The 27,862-nt window shown below is 40.5% G+C and overlaps 1 protein-coding gene across 5 annotated transcripts in view; it reads right to left on the bottom strand.

Annotated features, from left to right (window-relative positions):
• abr (ABR activator of RhoGEF and GTPase) overlaps positions 1-27,862 on the bottom strand; it is a 192,057-nt gene that overhangs the window by 96,179 nt on the left and 68,016 nt on the right. For 3 of the 5 annotated variants that reach the window (XM_072674897.1, XM_072674905.1, XM_072674921.1), the window contains exons 2-4: positions 21,617-21,792; positions 5,869-5,967; positions 423-608 (exon numbers count right to left, since the gene is read on the bottom strand). In XM_072674897.1, the coding sequence (XP_072530998.1) occupies positions 423-608; positions 5,869-5,967; positions 21,617-21,792 (461 nt within the window). Of the gene's footprint in view, positions 1-422; positions 609-5,868; positions 5,968-16,075; positions 16,540-21,616; positions 21,799-27,862 lie in introns of those variants that run through there. The other 2 variants (XM_072674889.1, XM_072674913.1) reach the window with 2 other exon arrangements.

The raw sequence follows: 27,862 nt of genomic DNA, 5'->3' as shown, positions 1-27,862 counted from the left end.
GTCTATTCTAGTCTATTCTAACTAGCTAAGGCTTTTCTTGGGTAAATAGCAAAGCACTTTGTAAGTCGCTCTGGATAAGAGCGTCTGCTAAATGCCGTAAATGTAAATGTAATGTAAATGTAAAGTGAATCCATCATTTTTAACTGCAAAACTCCACTAGTAGTGCAGTTTAGTATAAGGCCAGGCTTAATCCATGTCTAGGAAACCAGCCTTTAAAATGGCTGGCAGCCTTGTCAATTTAGGGTGAGCTAAATTTAATTGTAATTTCAATGATTTGTAGCTGTATTATCTACCAGACAAAAGTACCAGATCACTTTCGTTATCAGTAGATACTCAATGTTACAGGATTCTAACTTTCCAAACTCTCATTGATGACAGACACAGTCAGCATTTTGAGATGAATTAATGACAACAGAACTCACCAGCTTCTGAAATAGATGGCCAACTGTGACTTTATCGTCCCACTGCTGGATGTTGGGGAAGAGGGCATCATAGAACTCTTTATGAATCTCGTAGATGTCCTGAATCTTATAGAAGATGGTTTCGATCTGCTCCATGGTCAGCACAGGCTTCGAGGTGGTGGCTGTGGCCTTTAGAGGACGCATGGGCTGTGGAGAGGATGAAGAGGAGTGAGGGTGAGAATGTGAAACGAGAGCTGACCTAGCGGAATATTTAGAAATAACAGGGTAATAGAATAGAAGAATCAGCTGTCAACATTACGGCACAGTAAAATGAATACCTCTCCAGTATATTATTATTTGTGGTCATTTACTGTTATGCTCTGGCTTGCTCCACTGACTTCTATCACAATGACAGACTCCTGCAGTTCAGCAGTCAGATATTTTATCAAGTGAACTAGCCCTTATTTATTGCCTTATATATAGAAGAAACCACAACTAATGACAGACTTGATAAAAAAAAGCTGATGAATTCTGCTAGGAGGCCTAGGTTTTGGGCTTGAAAAAAGAACAGTATTCATCATTACTATACTATTATACTATACTATTATACTATTACTGACATTAGTCAAAATAGCAATCATTTAAGCTACAATCTAGACAAAACAATTCATCAGGTAGCTAACCTGACGTCAACAACTGCTTAAAATTTGCAGTTTTCCAAAAAGCGATCTCATACACTTTGTTCAATGTGAGTTTTCTGCAGGGGGTGAACACTTATTTTGATTAATTTGATTCTTTTCACTAAGCAAAGCTCCAGAATGAAAAAAAAAAAAGATTCACTCAACAAATTCCTTTTGTGCTAATAGAGGGATGTAAGGGAGAGTGTATATATGTATTTAACCAGATCCAAGTAGAATGTGCTTTTGGTTTTGATCTGCTCATTCTGAGAGTAATGTCATCTGTGGATTTTGACTGGATACGGACCATTTAAAGAGTTGCTATAAAGATTGGGAACCCTTTACAAGTTTGGCCTGAAATGTAATCAGATCTTAATTGAATCCTTAAAAAGTAGAAGTTAATTTATAGAAGTAAATGACATCAGTGTTTCAACCAAGAGGATGGCAATCACAAACCAATACCAATTAGACAGCCTATCTACAGATGTACACTGTGAAAAGTGAGTATTCAACTCAAATAAACACACTGAGTAAACCATTACTTGATTTAGAAGCTGTGTATAAAATTTAAATGACACGTTATTAATAGTGAACGATTAATGCAATTAGTATTATTAAAAACATATTAATTAAAGGTCTTTTCGGAAAAAAAATCATCTGGGACAAGGAATGTTCCTTACTCTCCTACTGCAAGGTTACTAAATAGTAAGCTTAGCCCACAGCAACTGTAACTGTACATTAGTCTCCATGTGGTATCCGTACACTGCTATTCTCACTGTCTATTTATACCTCAGGATCAGCTAACATCAGGATATGATATTCTTGGCATATCCTCTATGCCCCCCCACAGTTATGAAATCACTGAGACTTTGTGTCTGCACAACTCTGTTGTGTTTGTGTGTAGATATGTGTGCGTGCGCATGCAATTCTTGGCTCCCCTGGATAATAACAATAAGAGTGCATTAAAGTTAATGGAAAACTATGACAATGCAGGAGACTCATTGTTTACGGTGCGCAGTCTCTCTCCACCAATACTTAAATGAATGGTGCTTTCCTATCTAACCTGACTCTCCTTTATCCTTTTACACCACAGGCCAAAGCTCATTAATCATGACGCTGGCAGCTTTCTCTAAGATGCAGTAAAAACTCCTAAAAACACAGAAAGCCTAAAGTAGCTGGAATTTCTCCTTGAGCCGGTACTGCTGGACATCCTGCATCTCATGATGAACTATTCGTGTCTGACAGAAGGCGAGCATAAAGCAGGAGACCATAGCCTGAGGAGATCAACAATCAGCCTTTTCTTAAGATAGCCAAAGACTACAATGTTGCAAGACAGACAGACTGCCAGAGAGACATGGAGGGATTTCTATTATTCAAAAAAAAAAAAAAAAAAAAGTGAAAAATGGGTGTTTTGTCAGGCCCTGTCGGGCTTGGGTTGGGTAGCAGACACCCCACCTCTTCCTTCTGTACCACCACCCTGGGCAAGGTCAGTCTGTGCCACACTTTTTTTTCCTGTCCAAATTCACCCATGTCAGTCAGCCAAAAAAACAACACTCCTAAGTTCTATTACACCGACCTGCAATATGCTGTAAAACTGGACAAACAGTCTTTCACACCATAGTTCTTCTAACTACACATTAGGACTACAATTCATATACAAATTATACATTCATGTTTCTCGTTCCAACACTAGCATTGTAAATGGCTGCAATGTACAAATGAGACCTCCAACCAATCACAGTGCTGCTTTGAGCCTCTTAACCAATCATAGCTCCAGGTATGCAAGTGAGACAAAGGTCAGTAATTTTGGTGACAAATATTGCAGACTGATCTTTACCCAAATCAGGAGTAATATAATACACTGTATTAAAATATAAGAGTGTTGTCCATGCTGTGCAGGTTCGCAGCATGTGGATAGTATGTTCTGCACCATGAAAATCATATGCTAAGAATCATGCAGATGTGCTGTGCACTTCACCTCAAGCCTTTGTCTAAAGGTTATTTTCTGCTTCTGATCAATTATACATTACTCTGAAAAAAGCAGTTCTGTATTCAGTTCAGTTTTCAAATTTATAAATGTTTATTATTCTCACCGCTTATATTATCCTGGTCGCATTAAGATCATAAATATTCTGAATTTTCTAAATATTCTGAATAATAATTACATTATTAAATCTAATTGTGTGATTAAGTTGATTGCTTGTTTTAGTGGGAAAAAATGGTGGTAAGGTGACACATTGAATTGTTTCCTAAAGAACAGTTCATTTAGTGTGTGATTCACTGAAACAGTTTGTATTATTGAGTGATTCAAAAAATCTTTTTTCTAAAGAAATATTTGTGAGCACCACAAATAATAGTTTCCTAAGAACAGTTTGTTTTAGCGAGTAATGAATTGAATCATTTCCTGAACAAAAATTTTTTTTTGTGATTTATTTTGGTTAGGAATAGTTTATTTTAGTAAAGGATGCATTGAATTATGTTCTAAATCCCTGAATCTATGTTCTAAACAGGTTATTATTGTATTGGATTCTTTCCTATAGAAGTTGGTTTAAGATGTACTGAATCGTTTCCTAAAGAACATTTTTTGCCATGTATTATTTCCTAAAGAACAGTCAATTTGTTCCATCAAATATTTGAAGAAAGACCTGCTGTGGAGTCTGGCCATTGCAGCCGTAGACCCACTTACCCAGTGTGCATCCTGAGTGTGGTCTGCAAGCTGACATAGGCATAGCTGATAAGGCCTCACAGTTCAGTCCCTATATGCATATCACTTTCATAGTAATTACTCAAATGTACGGTAGTTACAGAATATAAAGTCTTAAGATTCCTAATGGAATAATAAGCCTGCAATTTAAATAGTTAAATACTAATGACCCGTTTCTCATACATGATGATAAAAGAGCACCAGACGGATTTGCACTGCTTGTGGGTGTATGAATGCGCGTGGTTCTCTGGTTCAGTCTCTGTCAGTCATGGGCCAAAAAGGGGAACAAACAATCCAGACTAGAACATTCTATAAATGTGTTAAAGCATCAGTTCAGTCGATGCGTACATTAACTGTTTCTGTTTCTAAAACAGTTTATGATAAAAATGAGTGGATTACTTACATTAATACATCTGATTTCAATATGCTAACATTTCAACAGTCTAACCTACACTCTGCTAAGCTATACTCTGAAACTGTCAGGAAGTGACATCATGAAAGATGTGGACATTGCGGGGGCTGACTGGGCAGACTTCTGTTAAACTTTCCCACTGAAAGAGGAAATGCTGCTCAGGGTGTACCTTCAGATATAAATTCAAACAAGCTCTCTCAGCGTTGGGCGAGAGGACGAAGGTATAGCACACCAAAATGCAGAGAGTGCATGAGACAGAACAGGATTAGCACTAAGATTAAATGAAGAACTCTTACTGACTTTTAAACTATGCAGCAAGTTCTGCAGAATAAAACAGTTAGGATGCAGATAATAAAAGTCATTTAGAATGGGGGTCATAATTGTGACTGTGAGTGGTGGCGACAGGACCCAGACGTCTAAGAAGTTTAATGCCTCTAAAAACTGCATCACATAAACTGTTATTACACATTACTATCATTTTGACTAGACTGCCTGACGACATAAACCTTGTTTTTACCATAAACATGTGTTGGCTCTCTGGTGGTTTTGAATAGTAAAATGGTTCTAGTTGTGTTGTGGGCATCACAATCTCTGAGATCACCACCACTGTGGAGAAACCATCGCTACACTGTTTCCCTACACTGAGAGGAGGGGTTGGGGCACTGTGGATTTCAAGGGAATGGCAACCTTTGGAATTTTATCTTTACATTACTAAGTGAAGTGCTAGTCTTTAGCACCAGTGCTATTTCAGAAAGAAGAACATCCCTGGTTCATGTCAAACAGAAGTAGGACACACTGAATGTGACTATATAATCTGCCTGCTCTTTTCACCCTTATCCACCAGACAACCATCTTCAAACTCTCAAACTACGTTCTAGTGGTTCAAGCTAGCCTGCAACTTGTCATTTGTCTTTAATAGACTACAAGTGACTATGGCTACGTTCACACAGCAAGTAAGAGTTACATCACATACAAGAATGTGACTCAGTCTGAATAGTCAGACTGAAATTCGACTTTTCTATTAATCTAACTCTGCATTTGTTGTGTAGAAGGGAAAAGACGCAGGATAGCGAGGTAACAGACCTTAAACATTTGGGGTGATGTCTTTGTTCAAACAAAGTTACAACGAGCCCGAGCGCATTAATGGTGATAAGCCCAGCTGTCAGTCACTGGGACACCTTGATAGGTCCTGTGATACAGGCGAAGATGAACCCAAAGCTTTACCTAAAGCATTGCTCATTTGCAGATGTGCGCCAGTTTAGAAGGGTGAACTGTTCATACAATTGTCAGACATAGGTCATATTAAAAAGACATCAGATTTGATGAGAACATCAGATTTAGGCCACTTTACCTGCTGTGTGAACGTAGCCTTAGAGACTGCTCTTCAAAAAAGCCACAAATCAGGGGTATATATGACATGTGTATGTGTAGACTCTTAAATATACAGGTGCTACAAAGGGTTCTTTGAGGAAACCATTTTTGTCAAAGAGATTTATGTGAAAAGAAGCTTTAAATCTTTACACTTAAAATGTTTGTCACACATGAATCAGTTCTTTATGGAACCAAAAGTGTTTCTTTTATGGCAGCACCCAAAGAACCCTTTGTTGCTCCTTTATTTTCAAGAGTGTAATGTAAGCGTTGTGTTGTGCTTCACAGCAGAAGAGGGGCACGTACCAGCAGGAGGGCCTCAAGCTGGTTAATGTAGATCTCTTCACTGGCCAGAAATCCAGACAACACCAGCTTCTTCATCCCCAAACAATTTTCGATATCCCCCTGAGAAAGAAAGATAGAGAAAGAATGAATATTTTGATATTAAAGCTCTATAAATATGCTAGTTTATGCTTAGGAGTGTGCTTTTCCTCTTTGATTTTAAGGTTAAAAAAGGCTTGCCTTGGCTATTCAGTTATAAAATTTTTAATACTCAGTATTAAAATTAGTACTTAATTTGCTCCAGTCTATTGATACCCATTGATGTGATGTGATGTAATATGCTTGACTGTTACATTGCTAGTTTAGTGCATAACACCCTCCCAAACACAACTTCCACTGAAAGTGTTTCACCCATAAGAGTCAAGCATCTTTATCACAGAAAGCAAAGTGAATCCAGACTCATGTCAATAAAGACTGTAAGCGTAATCTGGTCGCTGAGAACATCGAGAGAAGAGGTCCAGGATGACGCTGCTAACCTCCTGTCTGCATCTCCAGATAAAGGTCTTTGCAATTCACTTTTAGTGAAATCCAGAGAAAATCTGCTTGTCTTGATTACTCCAGCCTTATCGGGCATGGAAGGAGGTCCAACAGGAAGTCTGTGAGAAGAACAATATAGCCAAGATATGCCAGGTCATCCCAGCCAACAAAATGTGGATGTGTGTGTGTGAGAGTGTGTGCATGTCTGTTAAAAGACCACATCCACTGGGACCTCAGGCCAGCAGGCTAGCACACTGTCACTGTAGTCTGCCTCAGAATTCCCTTTCTCTGCATTGCTTGCTTTGGCCTGAGTAAGTACTGAGGTAACCACAGCATGGCCTGGAAACACCTTGCGGTTTCCACAGGTCCTGGCACCTGTATTTGTGTATCTGTGTGTGTCAAATATATGGTCAAAAGGAGCTTTGCTAGATACACTTTAGGTGAACTCTGAGGACAATGGCCCTCATTCATCAAAGCTACATAAAAACAAGCTCAAAGAGAAGTGCACAGGAAGACTTGTGAACTGCTTTGGTTCATACTGTCAGACAATAGAAAAAAAAAAAAAAGCTGAGATTTTATGGTCTGTATGGTCTGTGCAAAACATCCCCAACATTTCATTTACCGATGACATTCCAATTTGTCCTACATAAACAATACACTACAAAAACAAAAGTATTGGGACACTGAATTAAGGTGTTTCATTCAGTCCCATTGCCACAGGTGTATAAACTCAAGCATGTAGTCATGCAGTCTACCATTACAAACATTAGTGAAAGAATGGGTGGTTCTAAAGAGCTCACTGAATTCCAATGTGGTACTGTAATGCCACTGGAATGCCACTGTTAGAACTGTCAGTTTATGAAATTTATTTCCTCCTAAATAATCCTTCATCAACTGTGAGTGGTATTATTGAAAAGCGGAAGTGTTTAGGAACCACAGCAACTCAGCCATGAAGTGTCAGACCAAATAAAATTACACAACAGGGTCACAGAGTGCTGATGCACATTTTGCATACTCAAAAACTGTTACAAAGCCCCGCTGGCACTAACATCAGCACCAAAACTGTACACCTTCATGGCATGGGCAGCTGCATGCAAGCACCATATATTTGGCAGTCTGATGAACAACCTCTCAGGCAACATCAGTACCCAATCTCACAAATGCTCTTCTGGATAAATGGGCAAAACTATTTTTGTTATTACTGTTATAATTGCCTGTGATGGACTGGCATCCTGTCCAAGAGATATTCCTGTCACCATGGCCTTTGCCAGGAAGGTGCAGGTAAGAAAATGGATGGATGGTAATATTGCTGATGTTTATGATCATTTTGATTTTTCTCAAGCATTTCCCAGGTATTTCTAAATTCGCACCTTTAAATTTAAACACACCGTTCACGCTTTTTACATTCTAGCTCTTTCTTCATTTACTTTTCAGACATAAAGCAAAAAAGTGCAGCCACTTTGTTAAAGCAGCGGAGAAAACGAGTCTACAGAAAATCCATAAATCACAACATGTCTGGCAGTTCCTCCTCCAGTGGAAAGTTAGCAATGAAGTAGATTATGGAGTATAAAAGAACAAACAGCCACTGTGTTTACAAAGAGGAAATGTACCACCCCGATGACTAACAGCTAGTAGACCAGACAGCTGCCAAATATAGTCTTTAATTTCCTGACCACGCATTCACCCTAAGTTGCACTTGGGTCATGGACTACGCTCTCGCTCATTCCTAAAGGTCACATTTACCTTTATAAACCTGTGGGACAGCATGAGCATAAGGAACACTGTAGAGATAAGGAATAAGGAACACCTGGAGATAGACATCTTGAAGATGAAAGTGTTTTGCTGAAGGGCTCAACTAACGGAAGGTCAGACCACTCCAACTCAAACACAAACACTGTAAAGTGGGTGGCAGTGGTGTTCAAAAATAACTGAACTAATCTAGGGAACAGTGTTTATGGTGGAAAACATTCAATAACAATGTACATGGGGAGAACATTCTAGGTATGTGTACATATTACAGAACAGGACCAGGAGAACACATATGAAAACAATTTAGAACACTGTGAAGGAGGAGAACACTGCTGATCAGTGTAAATGGAGAGGACTTTCTAGAACATGGTGAAAAGGGAGAGCACTATTGATCAGTGTAAATGGAGAGGACATTCTAGAACATTGTGAAGGGGAGAACACTGTTGATCAGTGTAAATGGAGAGGACATTCTAGAACACTGAATGGGGAGAGCACTGTTGATCAGTGTAAATGGAGAGGACATTCTAGAACATTGTGAAGGGGAGAACACTGTTGATCAGTGTAAATGGAGAGGACATTCTAGAACATGGTGAATGGGGAGAACACTGCTGAACAGTCTGAATGGAGAGGGCATTCTAGAACATGGTGAAAAGGGAGAACACTGCTTAACAGTCTGAATGGAGAAGACATTCTAGAACATGGTGAAAAGGGAGAACACTGCTTAACAGTCTGAATGGAGAGGACATTCTGGAACATGGTGAAAAGGGAGAGCACTGCTGAACAGTCTGAATGGAGAAGACATTCTAGAACATGGTGAAAAGGGAGAGCACTGCTTAACAGTCTGAATGGAGAAGACATTCTAGAACATGGTGAAAAGGGAGAGCACTATTGATCAGTGTGAATGGAGAAGACATTCTAGAACATGGTGAAAAGGGAGAGCACTGCTTAACAGTCTGAATGGAGAGGACATTCTGGAACATGGTGAAAAGGGAGAGCACTGCTGAACAGTCTGAATGGAGAAGACATTCTAGAACATGGTGAAAAGGGAGAGCACTATTGATCAGTGTGAATGGAGAGGACATTCTAGAACACTGAATGGGGAGGACACTGTTGATCAGTGTAAATGGAGAGGACATTCTAGAACATTGTGAATGGGGAGGACACTGTTGATCAGTGTAAATGGAGAGGACATTCTAGAACATTGTGAATGGGGAGAACACTGGAAGCAGTAGAACAGGACGCTTGCAAGAAAATAGACCCAACCAGTATAATTTGGAAGAACAACAAGGACAAGAGGAGAACAATCTAGAACAGTATAAATGGGAAGAACACTGTAGAGCAGTGTGAACAGAAAGAACATGTTCTACAGTCTCCCAACATACACAGGTAGAACACACCAACTAAACACTGCAGAACATCTGCTCTGCTGGGTTGTTGTGTTCTGGCTTTAAGAGGCTAAGAGGAAGTGTGTGTGGTCATTGGCCTCTGTTTGGCCCCCACACACACCCATCCCCAAGCACTCGCTGCTCCACCCGCAGTCTGACTACCTGTTCCTGGCAAGGACTCTAGGCTGTTTGTATTGATAAGACTGAAAGCAGGGCTTTAACAACGTGTGATGGTCATCTCTGACACAAATTACATACGGCACACCCCGCTTCATGCCCGAAACAACCAGACAGCAGAGTTTTTCTTTAGACATATTACAAAACAAGAAAAATCAAGTGCGTGTACACACACACACACACACATGCCTGTTAGCACAATGTAAATCCTGACATTTGCGGCTGGCTCTGTTTGTGAGTACAGCAGAGCATTGTTTACTGCTCAGAGGCCTGCTGAGAGCAGACAGGTATCTGTCTCAGTCTCACAGTCAGGCTTGATCACCTCAGCTAGATTCATTACAGTGATTCTCCTCTTTCAACAAGCACAGAGGCAACACAAGCATGAGGTAGACATTTTACGGTCTGTTAGGGTTTCTAATCGTGGTGACATCTGCATGAATGGATTTTGGAAAAAAATGGACATTAGCCTCATCCTGTCACAGAGCTACTCTAAACAAACACAGTCACACTGTGTGGTGTGATGTTAATTGTGTGTTTCTTCCTGTGGGGTTGTAGTAGTGTTTGAGTAGTTTGTGCATGATGGTCTACTTTTAGATGATCACCTTAACTGTAGCACATTAAAATTTGCTGGTTTAAAGCATCACTATGTAGTATTTTACCTTCAAATAACAGCTTCAAAATCATGTTAAAGGGAGAAAAGCATCGCTCTCGTGGCTACTCTAGGCTCAGCGTTCTGCTTTTGCGCTTTGAGCCTCCACTAAAGGGCATGTTTTTCTGGAGGCACTGAGAGCTATAGAACGGTCACTGAAAGTGAAAGAAGTATGTGAACTGAGGCGGTAGATTAATATTACAGAATGTACACAAATATTACTCGCATTGCGCACCGATACGCAGTTCTTGAGAGCACTGTCAGTGCTGAGAGCAATGACAGTGACACTATTATGCCTAATACAGGTCACTGGAGCATCAACATGATTGTAAAGCAGTTATTTCAAGGTAAACATGCTAGACGGGGTTGATTTAATACTGAAGCTTTAGCATCAGCTAGAAATCACTTGCAAAGTTAGGCTAGTTTGCTCTAAAAGGTAATATGCTATTAGCTCAGCCACAGTACCTGATAGAATATATGTATATAAGCTAAAAATGAATACAATAGACCAATGCACATCCAAAGAATGTTCTTGTTCAGCTGTTCTGACTGAAAACAGCTGTCAAATATTTGAGACAGACAAAAAAATGTCATGTTCTATAAACCCTATTAAAAACAGTGTGTGTGTGTGTGTGTGTGTGTATATATATATATATATATATATATATATATATATATATATATATATATATATATATATATACACACACACACACACACACACACACACACACACACACACACACACACACACACACACATATATATATATATATATATATATATATATATATATATATATATATATATAGATAGATATATATAGATATATGTGGTCAGGACATGAAATAGATGCTAGCATTGACCCTCCCAGTGTGAAGTAGTGGTGAGTTCTGTTGTTTGCTAAGGGAGTTTCCACTGTCCACTCATATCATACCGCACAGCTGCTACATGCAGCACAGTCAGGTGAAACAATTGTTGTAAATGAGTGTGAACAGCAACTAAAGCCAACTGAATTGTGCAGTCTACATGAAGGCTAGCAATCACTACTTGGCCAGTCTAGCACCATCACACCCAGTACTAACGCTGATAAGATCCTGAGGCAGCAGCATGACTTTAGTGTGACCTCAGCAAACATGGCTGCCACGCATGTCGGGCTGCAACACCTAAAGCCTGGTTGTGTCTCAGGTTGAGAAACACAAGTACAGCAAAGGCAATGTGTGTGAGAATGGGCAGCAATATACACATACAAATAGGTAGACCGAAGTCTAGCTCATTGAAGAGGAAGTGAAGGAGACACAGTGGGGAGGTGATGAGGAAATAGCCTGGTGCTTTTGCTCATGTGGCCTCATGCTGCAGCAAATAATAGTGTGTAATCAAGCAGCAAGACCAGAGTTCAAACACACACACACACACCACATTTGTTTTTATACCATGTCAAGATACAGCGTATGTATTTATGCATACATACATTATATGGACAAAATTATTGGGACACCTGCTTATTGATTCATCCTGCTTTTGTTGGAGTAACTGTCTCTACTGTCCAGGAGAGGCCTTCTAATATATTCTAAAGCACTGCTGGGAGGATTGATCTGCATTTAGCTACAAGAGCTTTAGTGAGGTCAGGCTGTTGGATGATCACAATCAACTCATCTCAAAAGTAGTGGATAAGGCACCATTATTCCAGAGAACCCATGCTTGGCTTTAGGCATGGCGCCAATAGGTTCATGTTTATCTGCGCCAAATAGAGTCCTATGCTGTTGGCAATACATCTCTAAGGTCTAGAGGTACGACAAGCACTGTGTGTGCATTTGCACATCTGTTTTAGCAACGGGTGCAACCTTAAAGTAGCTAAATGCATTCAACTCCACACACAAACAAATTGTCCATTTCAGAACAAAAACAACTAGAATGCATTGATCTTGCCCCACCAATGATCAGATAGAATGAGAAGACTGCTTCTTCTCAGGAGGTTCGCTTTCAGTTATCTGGCAGAAATTTGCACAAAATTGGGTGCCACCTCCAAAGTTCAGAACTTTGAACAGCAGCAGCTTCAGCAGTTAGATTAAATTAAATGTTGCTACTGTTGATAAAACAAAATTACAGGACAGCTCAAAGCTTCTGGTGTAGAACAATCCTAATTATGTTACATGAGCTAAGAGATGCCTGTACTGCAGAGTAGACATTCACTTGGACCCCAAAAACACAGCTTCACTACTCATGAGTCCAGAACAACAGGTTACCCCTGTATTTACCCCTGTATTTACCCAATTTTCAGGACACCTCTCGCTTATTTGTTGACCGTATGGTTCCTGCAACAGTAATGAATGGAGTTTCATTTCTTTGTCCATTGAGCCAAAATAATTATAGCAGTGAATGTTCCTTCCATTTCCCCCAGCTCTACTTCATCCTTTTTCTTTCAGGATGACTCCTTAGTGAACACCCTGTTCAAATGTGCTGTGAAGAACTGAAACCAAGATCTGCATGTGGAGTATATTTAAACATCTGAGATTAGTGCTGCTTCAGGATCAGCTATGAGAGAAAAGAGAGACTCGAATCAGCATGGAGAAAGGAAATATGATCTTTTCTAATTATTGGCTGTGTCCCAATGGTGTGCTACACACTCATACTACAAGGAATAGACGATATACTAATCTTAATAGTGCACGTTTGGCAGGGTAGTACACAAAACATGAACATACTAACTTGTTTTGTACTAACAGGAAGTGAGGAAGCGTTGCTATGGCAACATACGTCACTGCAAGTTCTATAGTAGCCAGTGCTGCTGTTCTTGCTGTCGTCACCCGATCACAAAACTAAAAAAGGGCTAACGCTAGTCAGGCATTTAAATGTGAAAGTCGTGTCCTGTTAGGCAGGAGGGTGGTTCAGTGTAGATTATCTTATATTAGCTAGCCATATATAGACACCTGCTCCACCAACTGTTAGAACTTTAAATATGTTATAAGGTAAGCCAAAAGACACTGGGTGTCTTAACACCTTATGCTTAGTAGCGACAGATTCTTATAAACTACTATTCAAATACAGTGATTTTCATTTAACATCAGCTGCTCTTCACTTAATTAAAGCAGTCTAATTACACTGTTAGTAATCTAACCTGCAGTCAAAGCACTAACAGTATCCTCGAATATGCTAAGAAAAGCATATTGTTATCACTATAAAATTTATCATGATATTATAAAATATCGTCATATTGCCCAGCTCTACTTTATACTAAATTAGTTTGTTTTGCAATCAGTACACAATAGGAAGGTCACCTATTATGAACTGGGCTGCACTGGACCTCTGTAAGTGCTGTCCACTTATGATCTCACAACCTGAAATGTGTGTTAAGGTGTGGGTGGGGTCTGTATTATTTCCCCACAGTTAGCCTGGACTGAAACATCATAATCCTGATGTGCACGTCAACAAATCTTCAATAAACAAAACTATTATTTAAAAGTTAATCATGTTCTCTTATTTAACCATTTAGTGTAACCAACATGCACATCTATAGGTTATATTGCAGAAATGATAACAGTTAATACCAGTGCCAGGGGTAGCAAACAGTACCATGCTTTATTAGAACATTCTAGAACCCTGGAGGTTCTGTTTTCCCATTACTGTGAGGAATAGGACTGCAATTACTGTGGGAGCTCTAGAAAAAGAAATCCTGAAGACACTCGAGACACTCTAGAATTGCCACTATCAGACTTACAAAAATGACAAACGCTGCAGATCTAGACTGGATTAAAATCACAGATCGTAATCTGTGATCTTGTAGTCTTGTAAAAATGACTAATGCAGCTCAAGCAGTCCTTTAATCATACTGACGTCTGGCAGGACATATCATCTCTCATGTCAACTTCAAAATGTGTGTATGCATGCAGACACGAACACACACACGAACACACACACGAACACACACACGAACACACACACGAACACACACACCGGTGATGTGCATCTCTTCCTGAAGTGGTTTTACTAAGAGAGGGTCGAACAGACTGTAAGATGGAGATCAGCTCTCTACGTCATGATCAGGTTGAGCTTCCAGGGATCACTCAGAGTTAATGCAGCTTGAATTAGTGAAGGATAGCTTTTGTCCTTTGATCTAAGATGGTTTTGTTGTTGAGTTGAGTCTGTGTGTGTGTCTGAGTCACCTAATCATTAATACAGGTAATGGTACACTCCCCACAATAAACTCACCAAACACGCACACCTGTGCTAGAATACTAGCCCTAGAACTTCTGTGAAAAGCTCATGCATCTAGTATCTCAGAGTATAAGCAGCGGACGCAGCTTGACGCTCATTTAGACACAATGCATTGCATGAGTCTGCTTAAAACGAATAATGCATACATTCATTTGCATTCTTGCATTCAAAATAATATCACTGGGGTGGAGAAGGCCTCCCAACTAGACTTTTGCTTAGGGCTCAGGTCAGCCTGTTCAGCTCTCTTCAGCCTCTTACTGAAGCACAAGGGGCTGAGCTATACAGCATTATCAGAGTGTGAAAGTGTTTGCGAAAGTGTGTAGTGGAAGTATGATAATGGACAGTAAATGACCTTCAAAAGCAGTAAAATACCACACCCACTGTTTTGATGTGTGATTGGCATGATTAGCCAACTTTAGCTTGGTGTAAAGTTCTAATGTTTGTTGCCACTGTTGTGCCCTATTTAATCCAATTTTCCCTAGCAGCTGAGATACTTTCCTAGCATAGCTTAGGTTAGACTAAACCTTTTTCCACTGCTCTTCTCTCAACGTTTGGTTCATAACTCTGGGTTAGATGTTAGTAAGTGGCAAATGTGTTTGTTTCGCATCTGTAAAAGTTTATGTTCTAACTTAATTCACTTAATTCAGCTCCAGGCTTTAGATAGTCATAGACTGCAAAGATCTTTTATCCAAGTGTAATAAATACTCCTTATATTTATAATTATGTCTGTCCAATTACTCCCAGCATTTTGAGCCTGTGGGAATGTCCAAATACCTATGGAACATATACTATTCATTCAGGACACTAACATCACAAGCCTAATACGGCTTAGGCCCCAACAGATCTGAACATTCAAGACATGAACTCCACAAGGCCTCTGAAGGTGTCCTGTTGTATCCGGCTCAAAGCTGTTAGCAGCAGATACTCCTGTAACTCCAGTAAACAGTTAGATAGGACCTCCATGGATCGCATCAGTGAGCCTTAGGTGCCCATGACCGTGTTACTTGTTCATCAGTGCAAGTTTGGTATGTGGTAGTAACCACTGCCTACCAGATGAACCCACAAGACCTGCCTAATGTTTTGGAGACATTCAGACCCGATCGTCTAGCCATCATAGTTTGGCCCTGGTCAAACACTGCACCCTCAGGTCACTCAGATCCTTATTGCTTGCCCATTTTCCCTGCTTTTAACACATCACCTTCGAGAAACGACTGTTTCCTTGCAGCCTAATATATCCCACTCCTTGACAGATGCCACAGTAGCTGAATATAATCAATGCTTTTCACTTAATCTGTCGGTGCTGCTAATGTTATGACAGATTGTTGTATGTATACACACACACACACAGAGCAGTGACGTCACAGTGCAAAAAAGAGCGACTCAATACTTTCCACTTCTCTCTTCTCTATTTATAGCCATTCAAACCCACTGAAAAAGCCCAACCAGTAAACAGCACACAGAGAGAGAGACAGAGAGAGAGACAGCTCTCTCCCCCGCCCTCGTTATTGGTCTCTCTCACCTTGAAAGCCATGTGTGAAGCATCTGCAGGTGTGTACGGACAATCCAGGGGTGTGTATGGACAGTCCATGTCCAGGTCCAGCTCATTTTCGAACACATCTTCATCTTCCAGAACTTTATCCAACAAGCACAACACCTCCTCCTCTTCCTCCTCCATGCTGTGGCCTTATTCCTTGCTCTCTCTCTCTCTCGCTCTCCTTTACTTTTCTTCTTTCTTCCCTCGCTTCACCCCACCACAGGCGTACTAGCTGCCATCAGTCTTTCCTTTTGCTCGTCCAACTCCAGCCCTGACTCTAGCCTTCTGCTGAATAGTGCTGTGTTTTCCTCTGTTCTTTCCTTCCCTCTTTCCTCCGGGTCCTCTCTCTGTTTATCTGCCGTACAACAGGTCTCTTCTCTTCAGGTTTGTTCTGAAGTGCTCTCTCTGAAGCAGCAGTTCTCTCTTCCTTTCTCGAGTGCGCGCGCACACACACACACGTACATTCACGCATGCACACACACACACTGTGAAATCTACTTTGGCTGGACTGACCAGCCAACTGCAAACACACACACACACACACACACACACACACACACACACACACACACCAGAGCAGTGTTAGACACGCCTGACCTGACTCCTCCCCTTACCAGAGTTGCCTTCCTGGTGTGTGTGTGTGTGTCTTTCCGCCACACTCTTTCTCTCTCAGTTGGCTCTTAAAATGGTAGCGTAGCTAACAGTGAACAAAAATGAACAGGCACCAGTTAGCATTATGCAAATAACATCATGCTAACAGCAGGCTTTTACCAGTTAACTGGTTAAAGGTTAGAAAAGTATACACAGGCTTCACTGCATTACTGGCAGCACAACACAGTCACCTGAAGCATCAGTTTAACACTGGTTTTGAAAATGAAACAGAATGTAGCTGAAAGCTGCTTACAAACCACTCCCCCACTGCCCACTGTGACACATTATATCTTTTTGGATTGCATAAATAAAATAAATATATTAGCAAGTTTGTGTTATTCTGTATTCTTTTTCTCATTTCTTTCTGCTGATTGACACTTTAAGTATTGATAAATGTATGTGAGAGACTGGGGTTCGAATCCCAGTATGGGTGACTATGGTGTGCACTACACTGGCCCGGCTTTGTAATACGAGTCACCCTGTAAGTCACTCTAGATAGGTGTGCAGATTTAGTGTGCAGAAGTTTCGCTGTGGTTAAGCTACCCACCTTTAACCAGAACACAGTAAACTTAAGCAAGGGTAAAACTTGAGCGTGTGGTTTTAACACACATGGCGGTTAGAATTTGAAAAAGCAGTCACACTTTGCACAGACCAAAAATCTAATGACTTAACAGCAGCATTTTAAAGTACCTAACTGTGTATGTTGATAGCTCCAAAATACACTTCTAGATGCTTCAGTTTGTGATCAGGCTGATTAACAGGCAAGGCAACATTTCCAAAAGTTCAATAGTTTGAGTACGAGTTATTGACTGAAAAGATCTCTTGATCACTTTTCACAAAGAGCGCTGTGTGTGTACGCTGTCATACTCAGTGCTTCCATTGTACCCTTCAGCAAAAGCACTTAAGCCCAACCTACTGCAGGGCTGCTACATCAGGGAACCCCAACCACACACACGCACATTAACTCATACTTCCCCTACGGCCTGCTTGTAATGTTCTCACAGACAACTTCATTGCACTCTCCCTAGTAAAGCAAAAAGCTTATTTAAAAAAACAACATCATATTTTACTTCTTTTTGTTTCCCTGAAGTGCATGCATGAGGCCTATGTGGGTTAAGGCCCCAAAACCAGCCATTATTGATTTTACGAGACCATTGCCCAGCCTCTCTTTATCCCTTAAAATAAATCCTTTTAGGTCTGAAGCTATTTTTGCATGTTCCTGACAAACAAACGGTTTACCAGTAAATGTAGGTAAATGCAGACACTCATCTTATAAATAGCAAGACTTATGACTGGTGGCGGCTCACAGTCAAAGCCACTGCTGCTATTCTGAAACAGCAAACAAAAAAACAGTATAACATGTCATTTTGCTGCAAGTGCTTTTTTATAATCCATTATAATATAACAAATAAGCCTAGTATTTTACTGCTGTACTGTTTAAGTCATGATGGGAGTTTCAGCATTTTCATATTGTTCCTGGTATGCAAAAAAACTTGGATCTCCATTTTTACTTGTGTATTCATAGTTGTGCTTTAAATTATGTCATAATTTTATAGTAAATGGACCAACAGAAAATGCACCAAAATGGCTGGGTAATTACTTTTTTTTTTTACATTGACTTTCATTGGGAGATAAGGACGTTTTTGTTTTCCTCCTCCTGTAAAGCTGCTATTTGGAAGATACAAGGTTGTTACGTGACAGAGATGAAGTATTTCTGATACAAAAATCACTGTTCTGATTGGCAGTTCATGTTCACTCCTTCTAACTTTGGCATGCACGGGAGAACCATGGAGTCTTGTGTTTACGCACTATTTCAAACTCTTAATTCAACAAAGTGAGGAAAATTAGGGTTTACATAACATGAGCCTTTTAAAGGAGTTTGTCTAGCACAGCCACAGATCTGCCTTTCCTGTTTACACACTCCAATCCATCGGCATCAGTGTCAGATTTGGGAATATCCTGCCCTGCGTGCACTGAGTAACGTGTAAGCTACCCTTGGAACTGTTGTTTGGTCTACCTCCTGTTCCTTCAGTGCTTCCCACGTGTACTGAAGAGTTCCGAGTAAAGGGGGAAAACGCCTTGACATAATCGAAAGCCGCAACACATTGCTCAATGCTAATTCCTCTTTTTAGTAGTGAGGCAGATACACAGGTATTACTCAACAAGTTCCCACCATGCTCAATAGTCACTCATTAAAGAGTCCATTCTATTGACCAACCTTTGATTAGGCTTAAGGCCAGGGTGTCCTAAACAGGGATACTTCATGTGACAGCATTTACATTGTGTTTCAGTCTATTGTACTCTAGGGTGTAAGTATATATTGGCATTCTGAAGTATTGTGATATGTTTTACAATACTGTATCAATTCTTATTAGCACAGTATTGATGTTTTATATAGTTTAGAATAGTTTACATGCAGAGACTGGTGGCAGACAGTGGTTTATTTTGTGTTATGTTTAACCCCCTGACTGCTATTTAACAGGGATAGCAGGGCTGTCCTCTCTTCAGATCCCACTGTTCTAACAGCATAAAGTCAGGTGCTGGTGCAGTTGTGACCGGTTTCTTAAAATTTGATTTAAACTTGCAATATAATCACACTGCTTACAGAAGCCCCTGTATTGTGATACATACAGTATCGTCAGGTCCTACTGCACTCACTATAAATCAACACTAACATCAATGCCTTGAATACTCTGATTTTATTTAATATGGCTTGCATTAGCATTAATAAGCAATTATTTTTGCAAAAACCTGCATGTTTTCCGGAACTGTATAAGTGTATAACACAGGTAGTGCGTGTGTTGCACAGCTCCAGGTGCCTGGTGCTGTGGGTTTGATCCTGACTCCGATTACTGACTGTGAGGAGTTTGGTGTGTGCTTTCAGTGTAGGTGAATTGGCTATGCTAAACTGCCTGTGAGTGTGTGAGTGAATGGTTGCGTTTGGTACCATGCAAACGTTCCCACCACCTTTAAGATTCATCATTAGGAAGGGTTTTCGAAGTCTGGCTGGTTTGTCCGGAACTGAGGAACTGAGAGTGAAACCCACAGATTTGAGCAATCCTGCTAGGGCTAAACACGCACTTTCACATGTTCACCACTAGATGGAGATGGATGCATTTGTGTTTTGGAGTTTGGGCCTTTGCCCACTACTGACTCACTATACCAATAACACAAATATGAACTCAGACACAGACACATAAGAATATAAACCTCAGAAAACAGGCACACAGGAACAGGCTCACTGATGATGGTCTGCTGTATATTCCATGAAAGAAATTATACTGAAGTGAGAAGTAGCTCTTGCATGGTGAGGTGGGGATGATGTAATCTAGCTTTGTGGATTGGCTCTGTGTATGATGAGAGAGAATAACTATTACGGTCACTCAGTTGGAACTGTAACCTTTAGCTGAAATGGTTCCTGTCTCTTCATCATGGTAGGTGTGAAGGACAGGCTAGGGTGGTATAATCATTGTCAGTGTGAAAAGGGGAGGGGGGGATGCACTCTGTAAGAAGCAGAGGAAGCTGGAAGATCAGGGTTATTTATTTCTTTTACACAAAACCAAAACTAGCCCTGAATGCCCTGAGGAACAGGTGTACATGATTAGAGAGATGGAGAAGGTCAGAGAGGGGTCAGCAGACAGATTGAGAGATAGAGTGTGAGAGTGGGAAAGTCAGTGTACAGTGGGAGAGTCAGAAAAAACAGGTGTACAGGGAGAAAAAAAATGAAAGCAAGAGGAGCAGAGGAGTAGACAGAGGGTGGGAACGAGAGAAAAGGTGTAGTGGAAAAAATAGTGTAAGATGAAAAAGAAAGAGAGAGCAGTAAAAAGGGAGAGAATGAGACTGGAATATAGAGTAATAAACTGATAGAAAGGAAGAGAGAGAGAGAGAGAGAGAGAGAGAGAAAAGGGTTGAAAGAGTGAAAGGGAGGCTACAATAGAGTGAGTGAGAAAGTGAGTGAGTGAGAGAGAGAAAGAAAGACAGAAAGGAGAGCAAGAGAGAGAGATCTAAAAAGAAGATGGAGTAGAGGAGCAGAGAGAGGCCGTGAGAGAGTGAGTGAGCAGAGAGAGAAGGTGTGTGTGTGTGTGTGTGTGTGTGTGTGTGTGTACACACACATACACACATACACACATACACACTTCATAATATAACCTACTGTCTCTGGACACAACTAGGACAAAGTGAAAGACACTAAATCCCACATCCAATATTCATTTACTTAAAAAGTCCAATCAAACCCAACCATCCATCTCAAATACCGTCAAACAGCAGCTAAACTACCATTTCACTCCATCCCTGCTCTTCACAAAAACATTCACCACCGCTTCTTACATAAGGGTTCAGACAAAATGCCATTATGCAACGCTGGAAAAAGAACACAAAATGAAAAGACTCTCTTATCATAACCAGGACCGACAGTTCGAGCTCCATAAACTAATCTCTCCAAGATACAGAACAATGGAGCAAGCATACAGTCACAACCAATGAAATGGTGACTTTACAGAAGGAGGTCCATTCGTTCTGAAACGTTCACACAATGCAGAGGGCAGCTGTTCCCAGCCAACCGGTCCATGTGAGGCCTGTATGGTTAGCCCAACTGGAAACCAGAAAGTTTTTCTCTATGGGTTCCATGTTGGTCCCACATATTGATGCTCACCAGTGTTCCACCAGGGTCAGTGATGGGACCAGGAGGATTGTACAGCCACATGTGAGATTAGGGTGGGTTGAAACGGTGGGGCCCATTTGGGGAGCCCAACTGGGTCTCAGTAACAAAGTATGTACAAACCCACTTGGAGTTCATGCCCACCTAGTACCCACCTAGCCCACATTCCACCCATGTGAAGACATTTAGACACACGCTCACTCACTCACTCTTACCCCAGGCAGCAGACCCTCGGGCGGTGTAGGAGACACAGCTTCACCATCAGGTCGGACACACAGCTGTGGGGACATGGTGGGCGACTCGTCGATGAAGGGCATAGTTTCTGACCCATCCTGAGACTTTCTGTCCTCTGCACCGTCCCCCTCATACCCATCCGTGTTGTAGTTAAAATCTGCAGGTACACAAAGTGAGAGTGTTACTATGCATAATTAAAGCACTACTGAGACAGGAAGACATACACAGCAAACATGTATTTATATGTTATAAATTTTGTTAGATTTGACCCTTTGGCCTCATATGTATAGTTTTTATACTCGTTAGGTGCCACAAATCCCAAATAGGAGAAAATAAAAACGTACACCAAGCAAAAGTCCGGGTCTCAGGCGGTTCAGCAAAGCAAAGACACTTCACTGCAACAGACCAGGGCAAGCTGAGTAGAGATCTTATTAAAGGATAATGCTATGCAGATGTTCAGTCTTTTAAAACAAAGCAATGACCGTGTGTATGATCCTTCCAGAAAACAGCCTTATTGTCCACAGCTAATTTAAACCCGCCAAAAATAGCAGTGAACAGAACTCTGAGGGCCAGGCTAAACAAACAAATCTGGGTCATCAAGTCCTCGAGTAACGCACTTATTTTATCTCCGCGCTATTTTCCAAATCGGTTAATGGTTCACTTCTATCCAGACCCATAACGAAGAATCGGCTTAGGGAGGCAGCACCAGAAAAAGCTCCCCAGGAGCATGAAAAAGAACCACTAAAAGGAACAGAGGCTACTTTCACACAGCAGGTAAAGTGTTTTTTAGGCTGCTCACACTATCTTTTTAATGTGACCCATGTCCGGCAGTCGTCAGAATAGTCCACTCTCCTAAACTGATGCTTCACATGAGGTTTCGGATTTCCCATCGCCAGCATCACAGGAGATATCAAGGAGTTCCAGCAGGGGAGCCCAGTCCTGGTGACCTACCACCATGCAGACTTTAGGTTCAAACCCCAACGTAACACAGTTGATTCAGCTAATGAAGGCCCTGACATGCATGTAAATAATAAAGCAGGGTATGTTGTATACGGACATACTGTGACATTGTGGTCAACGTATCACAATAACCATACATATCCTTATATGGTCCAACCCCGGGCTGAATCATCAGCGGTTATAGCAATCTAGGAATCATCCCAAAGGATGAAAAGTGGCACATGCTAATGGATACAATAAACAGATCTGGCACAGAGAACCAGAAGAGAAGGAATTCTCACACCGGTGTATCACTGGAGCTCAGAAAAAGGTGCACACTGCATTTAAAGCAAGGGGTTTATGGTGAGCAAAGTACAAACAACTGCTAAGGCACATCTTGTAATAACAGCAGTGGAAAAAAAAAAGCTGAGCCACGAGATATGCCCGGTATGACTCTCCTTGATAGTTCTGAATGAGTGTGCGCGAGATGAAGGTCAACGCAATCAATATTTGTATTTACCACAACTTTAACACAACATCCATGAAGCTCCAGATCTGCACCTTCGGCAGGCTCTTTAGAGCAGAGGCCTTGTGGGAAAAGAGTGGGCAGAGCTCAGGGCAGAACAGCAGACTATAAACACTGGCAGCTCACAGCTGGTGGAGTTCACAGGATGGCAAACACTGCAGTGATTAGGCAAAGCGAAGACAAGCAGACAAGCTGAGTAGAGATCACATTATAGGATAATACGGCTCCACATGTAGATGTAGTAACTGAGCTTTTCTACAGTCCAGGTATGCAAAATACGCATCTATACAATCAGAGCTACATTCAACAAGGGCAGTTTCTGAAGACGTGGGTGTATTCAGAGGAGACGTGTCTTAATTGAAAGCAAAAATGTGTGTGTGTCCAAATTAGTGCACACACATTCCCATATGGCTACAGAAGAGCACACAAACAAAACCACGCCTGGCTATCAGACCTAAATGTATTTGCGGCGGCTAGTTGGCTGTGACAACTAGTGGCAGTCAATAAAGTGGCGTATTTGCAAACCCAATGTAATATTTGTGCGCTGTACTGGACAAATTTGCTCAAAATTCCAGTAGCTTTACATAAAAATAGCATTTTAACTGGCTGACATAATAGTCAACTGTCTAATCTGATTGCCCATTTCTAAACTGTCTAAACGCAGCCTTAAATCACATAAGTCACATAAATTACATACAATTTTACAATGCTATTTAAATGTAGCATTTTTACCTTAAAATAACAATATTAAAATCCTATTGATGCTCCACTGATGTCTAAAAGGAGAACGGCACCACTATCATGGCTACTCTGGGCTCAGCACTCTGCTAACTGCATTCACAAGAACTCTGCGTAACAAGAGACATATTTGTGTAAAATCTGTAGAGTCGCTTTAAAGGTATAGTTTGGGGAAAAAATCAAATGGATGATTGATCACTGACCCCAGATCCAGTTGATCAGCCAGGACATGTCTGGTATCTGAAGATGTAAAGCTTCTGATATGATGCCTGTATTAACTGCAGTTCCCTTCTGTTCCTCAATTAGATACGGTTTTGTGAGAATTAAGAAATTAATTCTTTAGCCTATTAAAAAAAAAAACTGATGCAAATATAGATTTGGAACATGCAAAGCTGAATAATGGGACCGTCATTCTGAGAAACTGTTTCAAAAGTAGTTTAGATATTTAAATACTGTTTTGCTGATTGTTTTTTGACTTGTATACATAGCTTTTAGATTTTAGTATGTATTTACCCAGATGAGACTGGTGACAGTCCAGGTCCAGTGTTCATTAGCAATGTTAGCCTAGCATCTACCATTCTAAGCTAAAGAAGCAGCAATCAAATATCAAACATGCCTTGGTTTATCGACTGCATCTGGGTTCACTTATTTGTTGGCCAAACTATCTCTCAAAATAAATAACATGCAGTCTCAACTCTTCATCTTCAACAAAAGTTAATAAATCACTCAAGACATTATCTATGTTTTATCAACATGATGCCAATAAATCCAATTAAAGGCTGAGAAACGCTTTATTTACATGTAAATGGGCGGGGCTAAACTGCCATAGGCTGAAAAGGTGGAGATAAGTAACTGTGCTGGGTCTTGTGGCTTTACAAAAACAATTTTTCAAACATGCAGATTAAAATTCTCTGAACTGGTGAGTTTTGTGTACTACGCCAAACTTTAATTATTATTATTATTTATTTATTTATTTTACATGGTTTATATTGGTTGTTTTCCTCTGACAGTTAATGTACTGGCTGGTATGGATGCATGCATACCACATGCCAAGCAAGATGATGCCATGAGTCCTAAAACATCCCAAAAGAGCCTAGCAGGCACACACAGTAGCTTAATGAAGAGTGCCCAACTCTAAATCAAATGAGTCTTCTGGTGAAACACTCTTCACATGGTCTTCACTCTTGATGGATGCCTCTCATATCAGGTTAATGTTTCATTCGGGCTCTTTATACTGCAGCTTATTGAAACTAAAGCTTTGCGACTCTCTTGTGGCAGAATGGATTTATACGCTGTCATTCCAGCAGTGAATTTGCAAAACACGGGAGCCATATCTCACCATTATATGGGTTACATGAGGTACGTTTGCTAGCAAAAACCACGGGAGGAGACATGACAGGAAGCTATTAAAACTCAACAGCATGCGCTTGTGTAACAGATGCTTTACCAGTCCGGTACATCCTGAGCACTGTGTAATAATGTGTGTGTGTGGGTGTGCGCACGTGTGTGTGTGTGTGTGTGTAGTCCCACATGACAAAGCCCTCATCAATACTGTATGGCAGTAGTGAAAAGGATGATTGTCCTTCTTAACTGGTGTGCAGGAAATGGATTGAATGTAGGCCACTGGGCTTTCACCCCTTTCTCCATCTGCCTGCAGCTCTTTCACACTGGCCCTCAAATGGCCTGCACGGTTCTAGCTATAGAATTACCACACGGTTCACGGCCAATGACTGATCGACCTATTGCCTGCTGCTGCTGTTCTCTTTGTGAGGTAAAGCTCACAAATACGAATGTCTTGTATGCACTGTCTATGTTGCACCATGGTCCTGGAGGAACTCTGTACTCTGTATGTAGTTGAAATGACAATAAACCCACTTGACTTGACTTGACTTGATATGATAAGGTTTTATGTGAATTAAGATATTAAATATTCTTAAATGTGCTTTTTTATTCATTTAAAAGATACATTCTTAAAAAGTATTTAGAATTGTCTAAAATGATTAATATTTTTGCAGTTCCTTAAATTAAAATTGAAGAGGTTGTTAAGTTACTCATGTTAAGACCTTTACAAACTGACATTCATGCGATATTTTAAGACATCAATAAATTAATTTAAACATTTGTATTAATGTTTGTATTAATTTGAACTAGTGTGTTAACTAATGTCTTGCAAACAAAACATGATTTTCTAAAGAGTAAATGAATATTTTGATCACACTATATTTGCCATCAGCTTACTCAACTAATCACTGTTGTCTCTGCCATTGGCATTGCAACAACCAAGGCGATGGATTGGCAGCGTCCCAACCTCTTGAATTTTGACAAACATCTAAAGAAACTTTGTTATTTAGATCTTTTGGACATTTTTATACACAACCAATGTTTTGCTTTACAATGTTACTGACAGATCATAGAAGTTCAGGTTAGATTTAGTACTGCCCTTATAAGCACACTTCCAACTAAACCACCAGACTTTAATGTCAAAACCTGAACAAGTGTCTTTTTTAAAATAATCTGTTCATGCATTTGAGCCTGCGCAATTCTCTGATAACATTAAAACCAACACCAAGCACAACTACTTTCACCTTACTTTGATGACTTTAATATGTGCAAGACTGGTGCTCAATTGTCTTCCACTGTAGTCAGCCAATCACCACCTGCCCACTTTATAAGAAGCTAGATAGATAAATAAATAGATAACTTTATTAGTCCCAGAGGGAAAGTCAGGTATTACAGTGGCATAGAAGTACAGTGAAAAGCAAAAAAGAGCAAAGATCAAAGAAGCCTCCTATTTAAATACAAATACATAAACAGAATGAATAAGAATATAACAAAGCAGTTAAAGTGTAATGTGCAGGGAGTATGGCGCATAAATATTATGCAGATGGGAGTGCGGTGCGTATTGTCATACCAATAAGTATCCAGGATAATACTAACAACTGAGTGCCTGCTCTGTAACCAGTTGTTTAGTAATAATCACATTAATGTCCTGGCACAGTGATTACCAATATTAATAGCCTCATAAATAGACAATAGTAATGCAATATGAAATATGAAATATGAATTAAGCTAAGCGTACCTAGAAATGGTCTACCTGTTCATTGGGTTTTCACCAACCTGATAAAGTGTAAATAAATAAGTAAAGGAAAGGGTCAGAATTTTGAACAGGTTTGTTTGAAATAAGCTAAGGCAGTACAAGTGGGGCAGTGACATGAGATGAAAGCAGACTCGGACGCACAGCAGGACATGACCATTTCGAAACACAGAGCTATTGTTCACAAAGTGAAAGAGGAAGAGAAATGGGCAGTGTGAGCTTGTGAGTGCATTTGCGTGTGTGTGTTAGTTACAAACAAGCGGTAGAAATAGTCCATCTTATTTTGAGGGGCAGCTGCTTATTATGCATATGCAGATGACATGTCAATCAGCCTGACGCCAGACACTCAAGATACAACTGCTGACTTCCTTCAGGAAGCCTTAAGACAACTACAGCAGCACAAGTGGAGTTCGAGTGAGAACATACATCAGTCCGTCCAAGTCCAAAGTCCATTAAATAAACACAAACTGTAAGGAATCCAAGTTCTGTTCATGAGATAATTAAATTTCATTGTGAAATTCTGCTGTTTCACCAACAGCACTTAATCAACTCTTTATTTTGTAACGCAAAGCCAAGTTACAGGTAATCTCACATTCACGTCATATACAAGTCGTTACATAAAGTGCATTCAAGTAAATATTTCCACTCAACATCTGAAGGACGAAGCAAAACGAAGACAAGCGCAGTAGATGCACATTACCCTATACACACACACACACACACAAACACACGTCTTACCGGGTTGAGAGATTAGGGACCGGAGGACACACGCAACCTCGAAAAAGAAAGCCATAGGTCCGTCAGGACAGAATTTCCCTTCAAGTTGAGGAAGCCTCAGGAACATCAGGTACACAAAATAACACGTACATACACACACATACACACACACACACACATACGTACATAAGAGGATGTGGCGAGTGCTAGCTC

The sequence above is a fragment of the Salminus brasiliensis genome, chromosome 1, assembly GCF_030463535.1.
Source record: "Salminus brasiliensis chromosome 1, fSalBra1.hap2, whole genome shotgun sequence".
Classification (NCBI taxonomy): Eukaryota; Metazoa; Chordata; class Actinopteri; order Characiformes; family Bryconidae; genus Salminus; species Salminus brasiliensis.
Note: the sequence above shows the minus strand (reverse complement) of the source record. Positions and strands in the feature narration are given on the sequence as shown.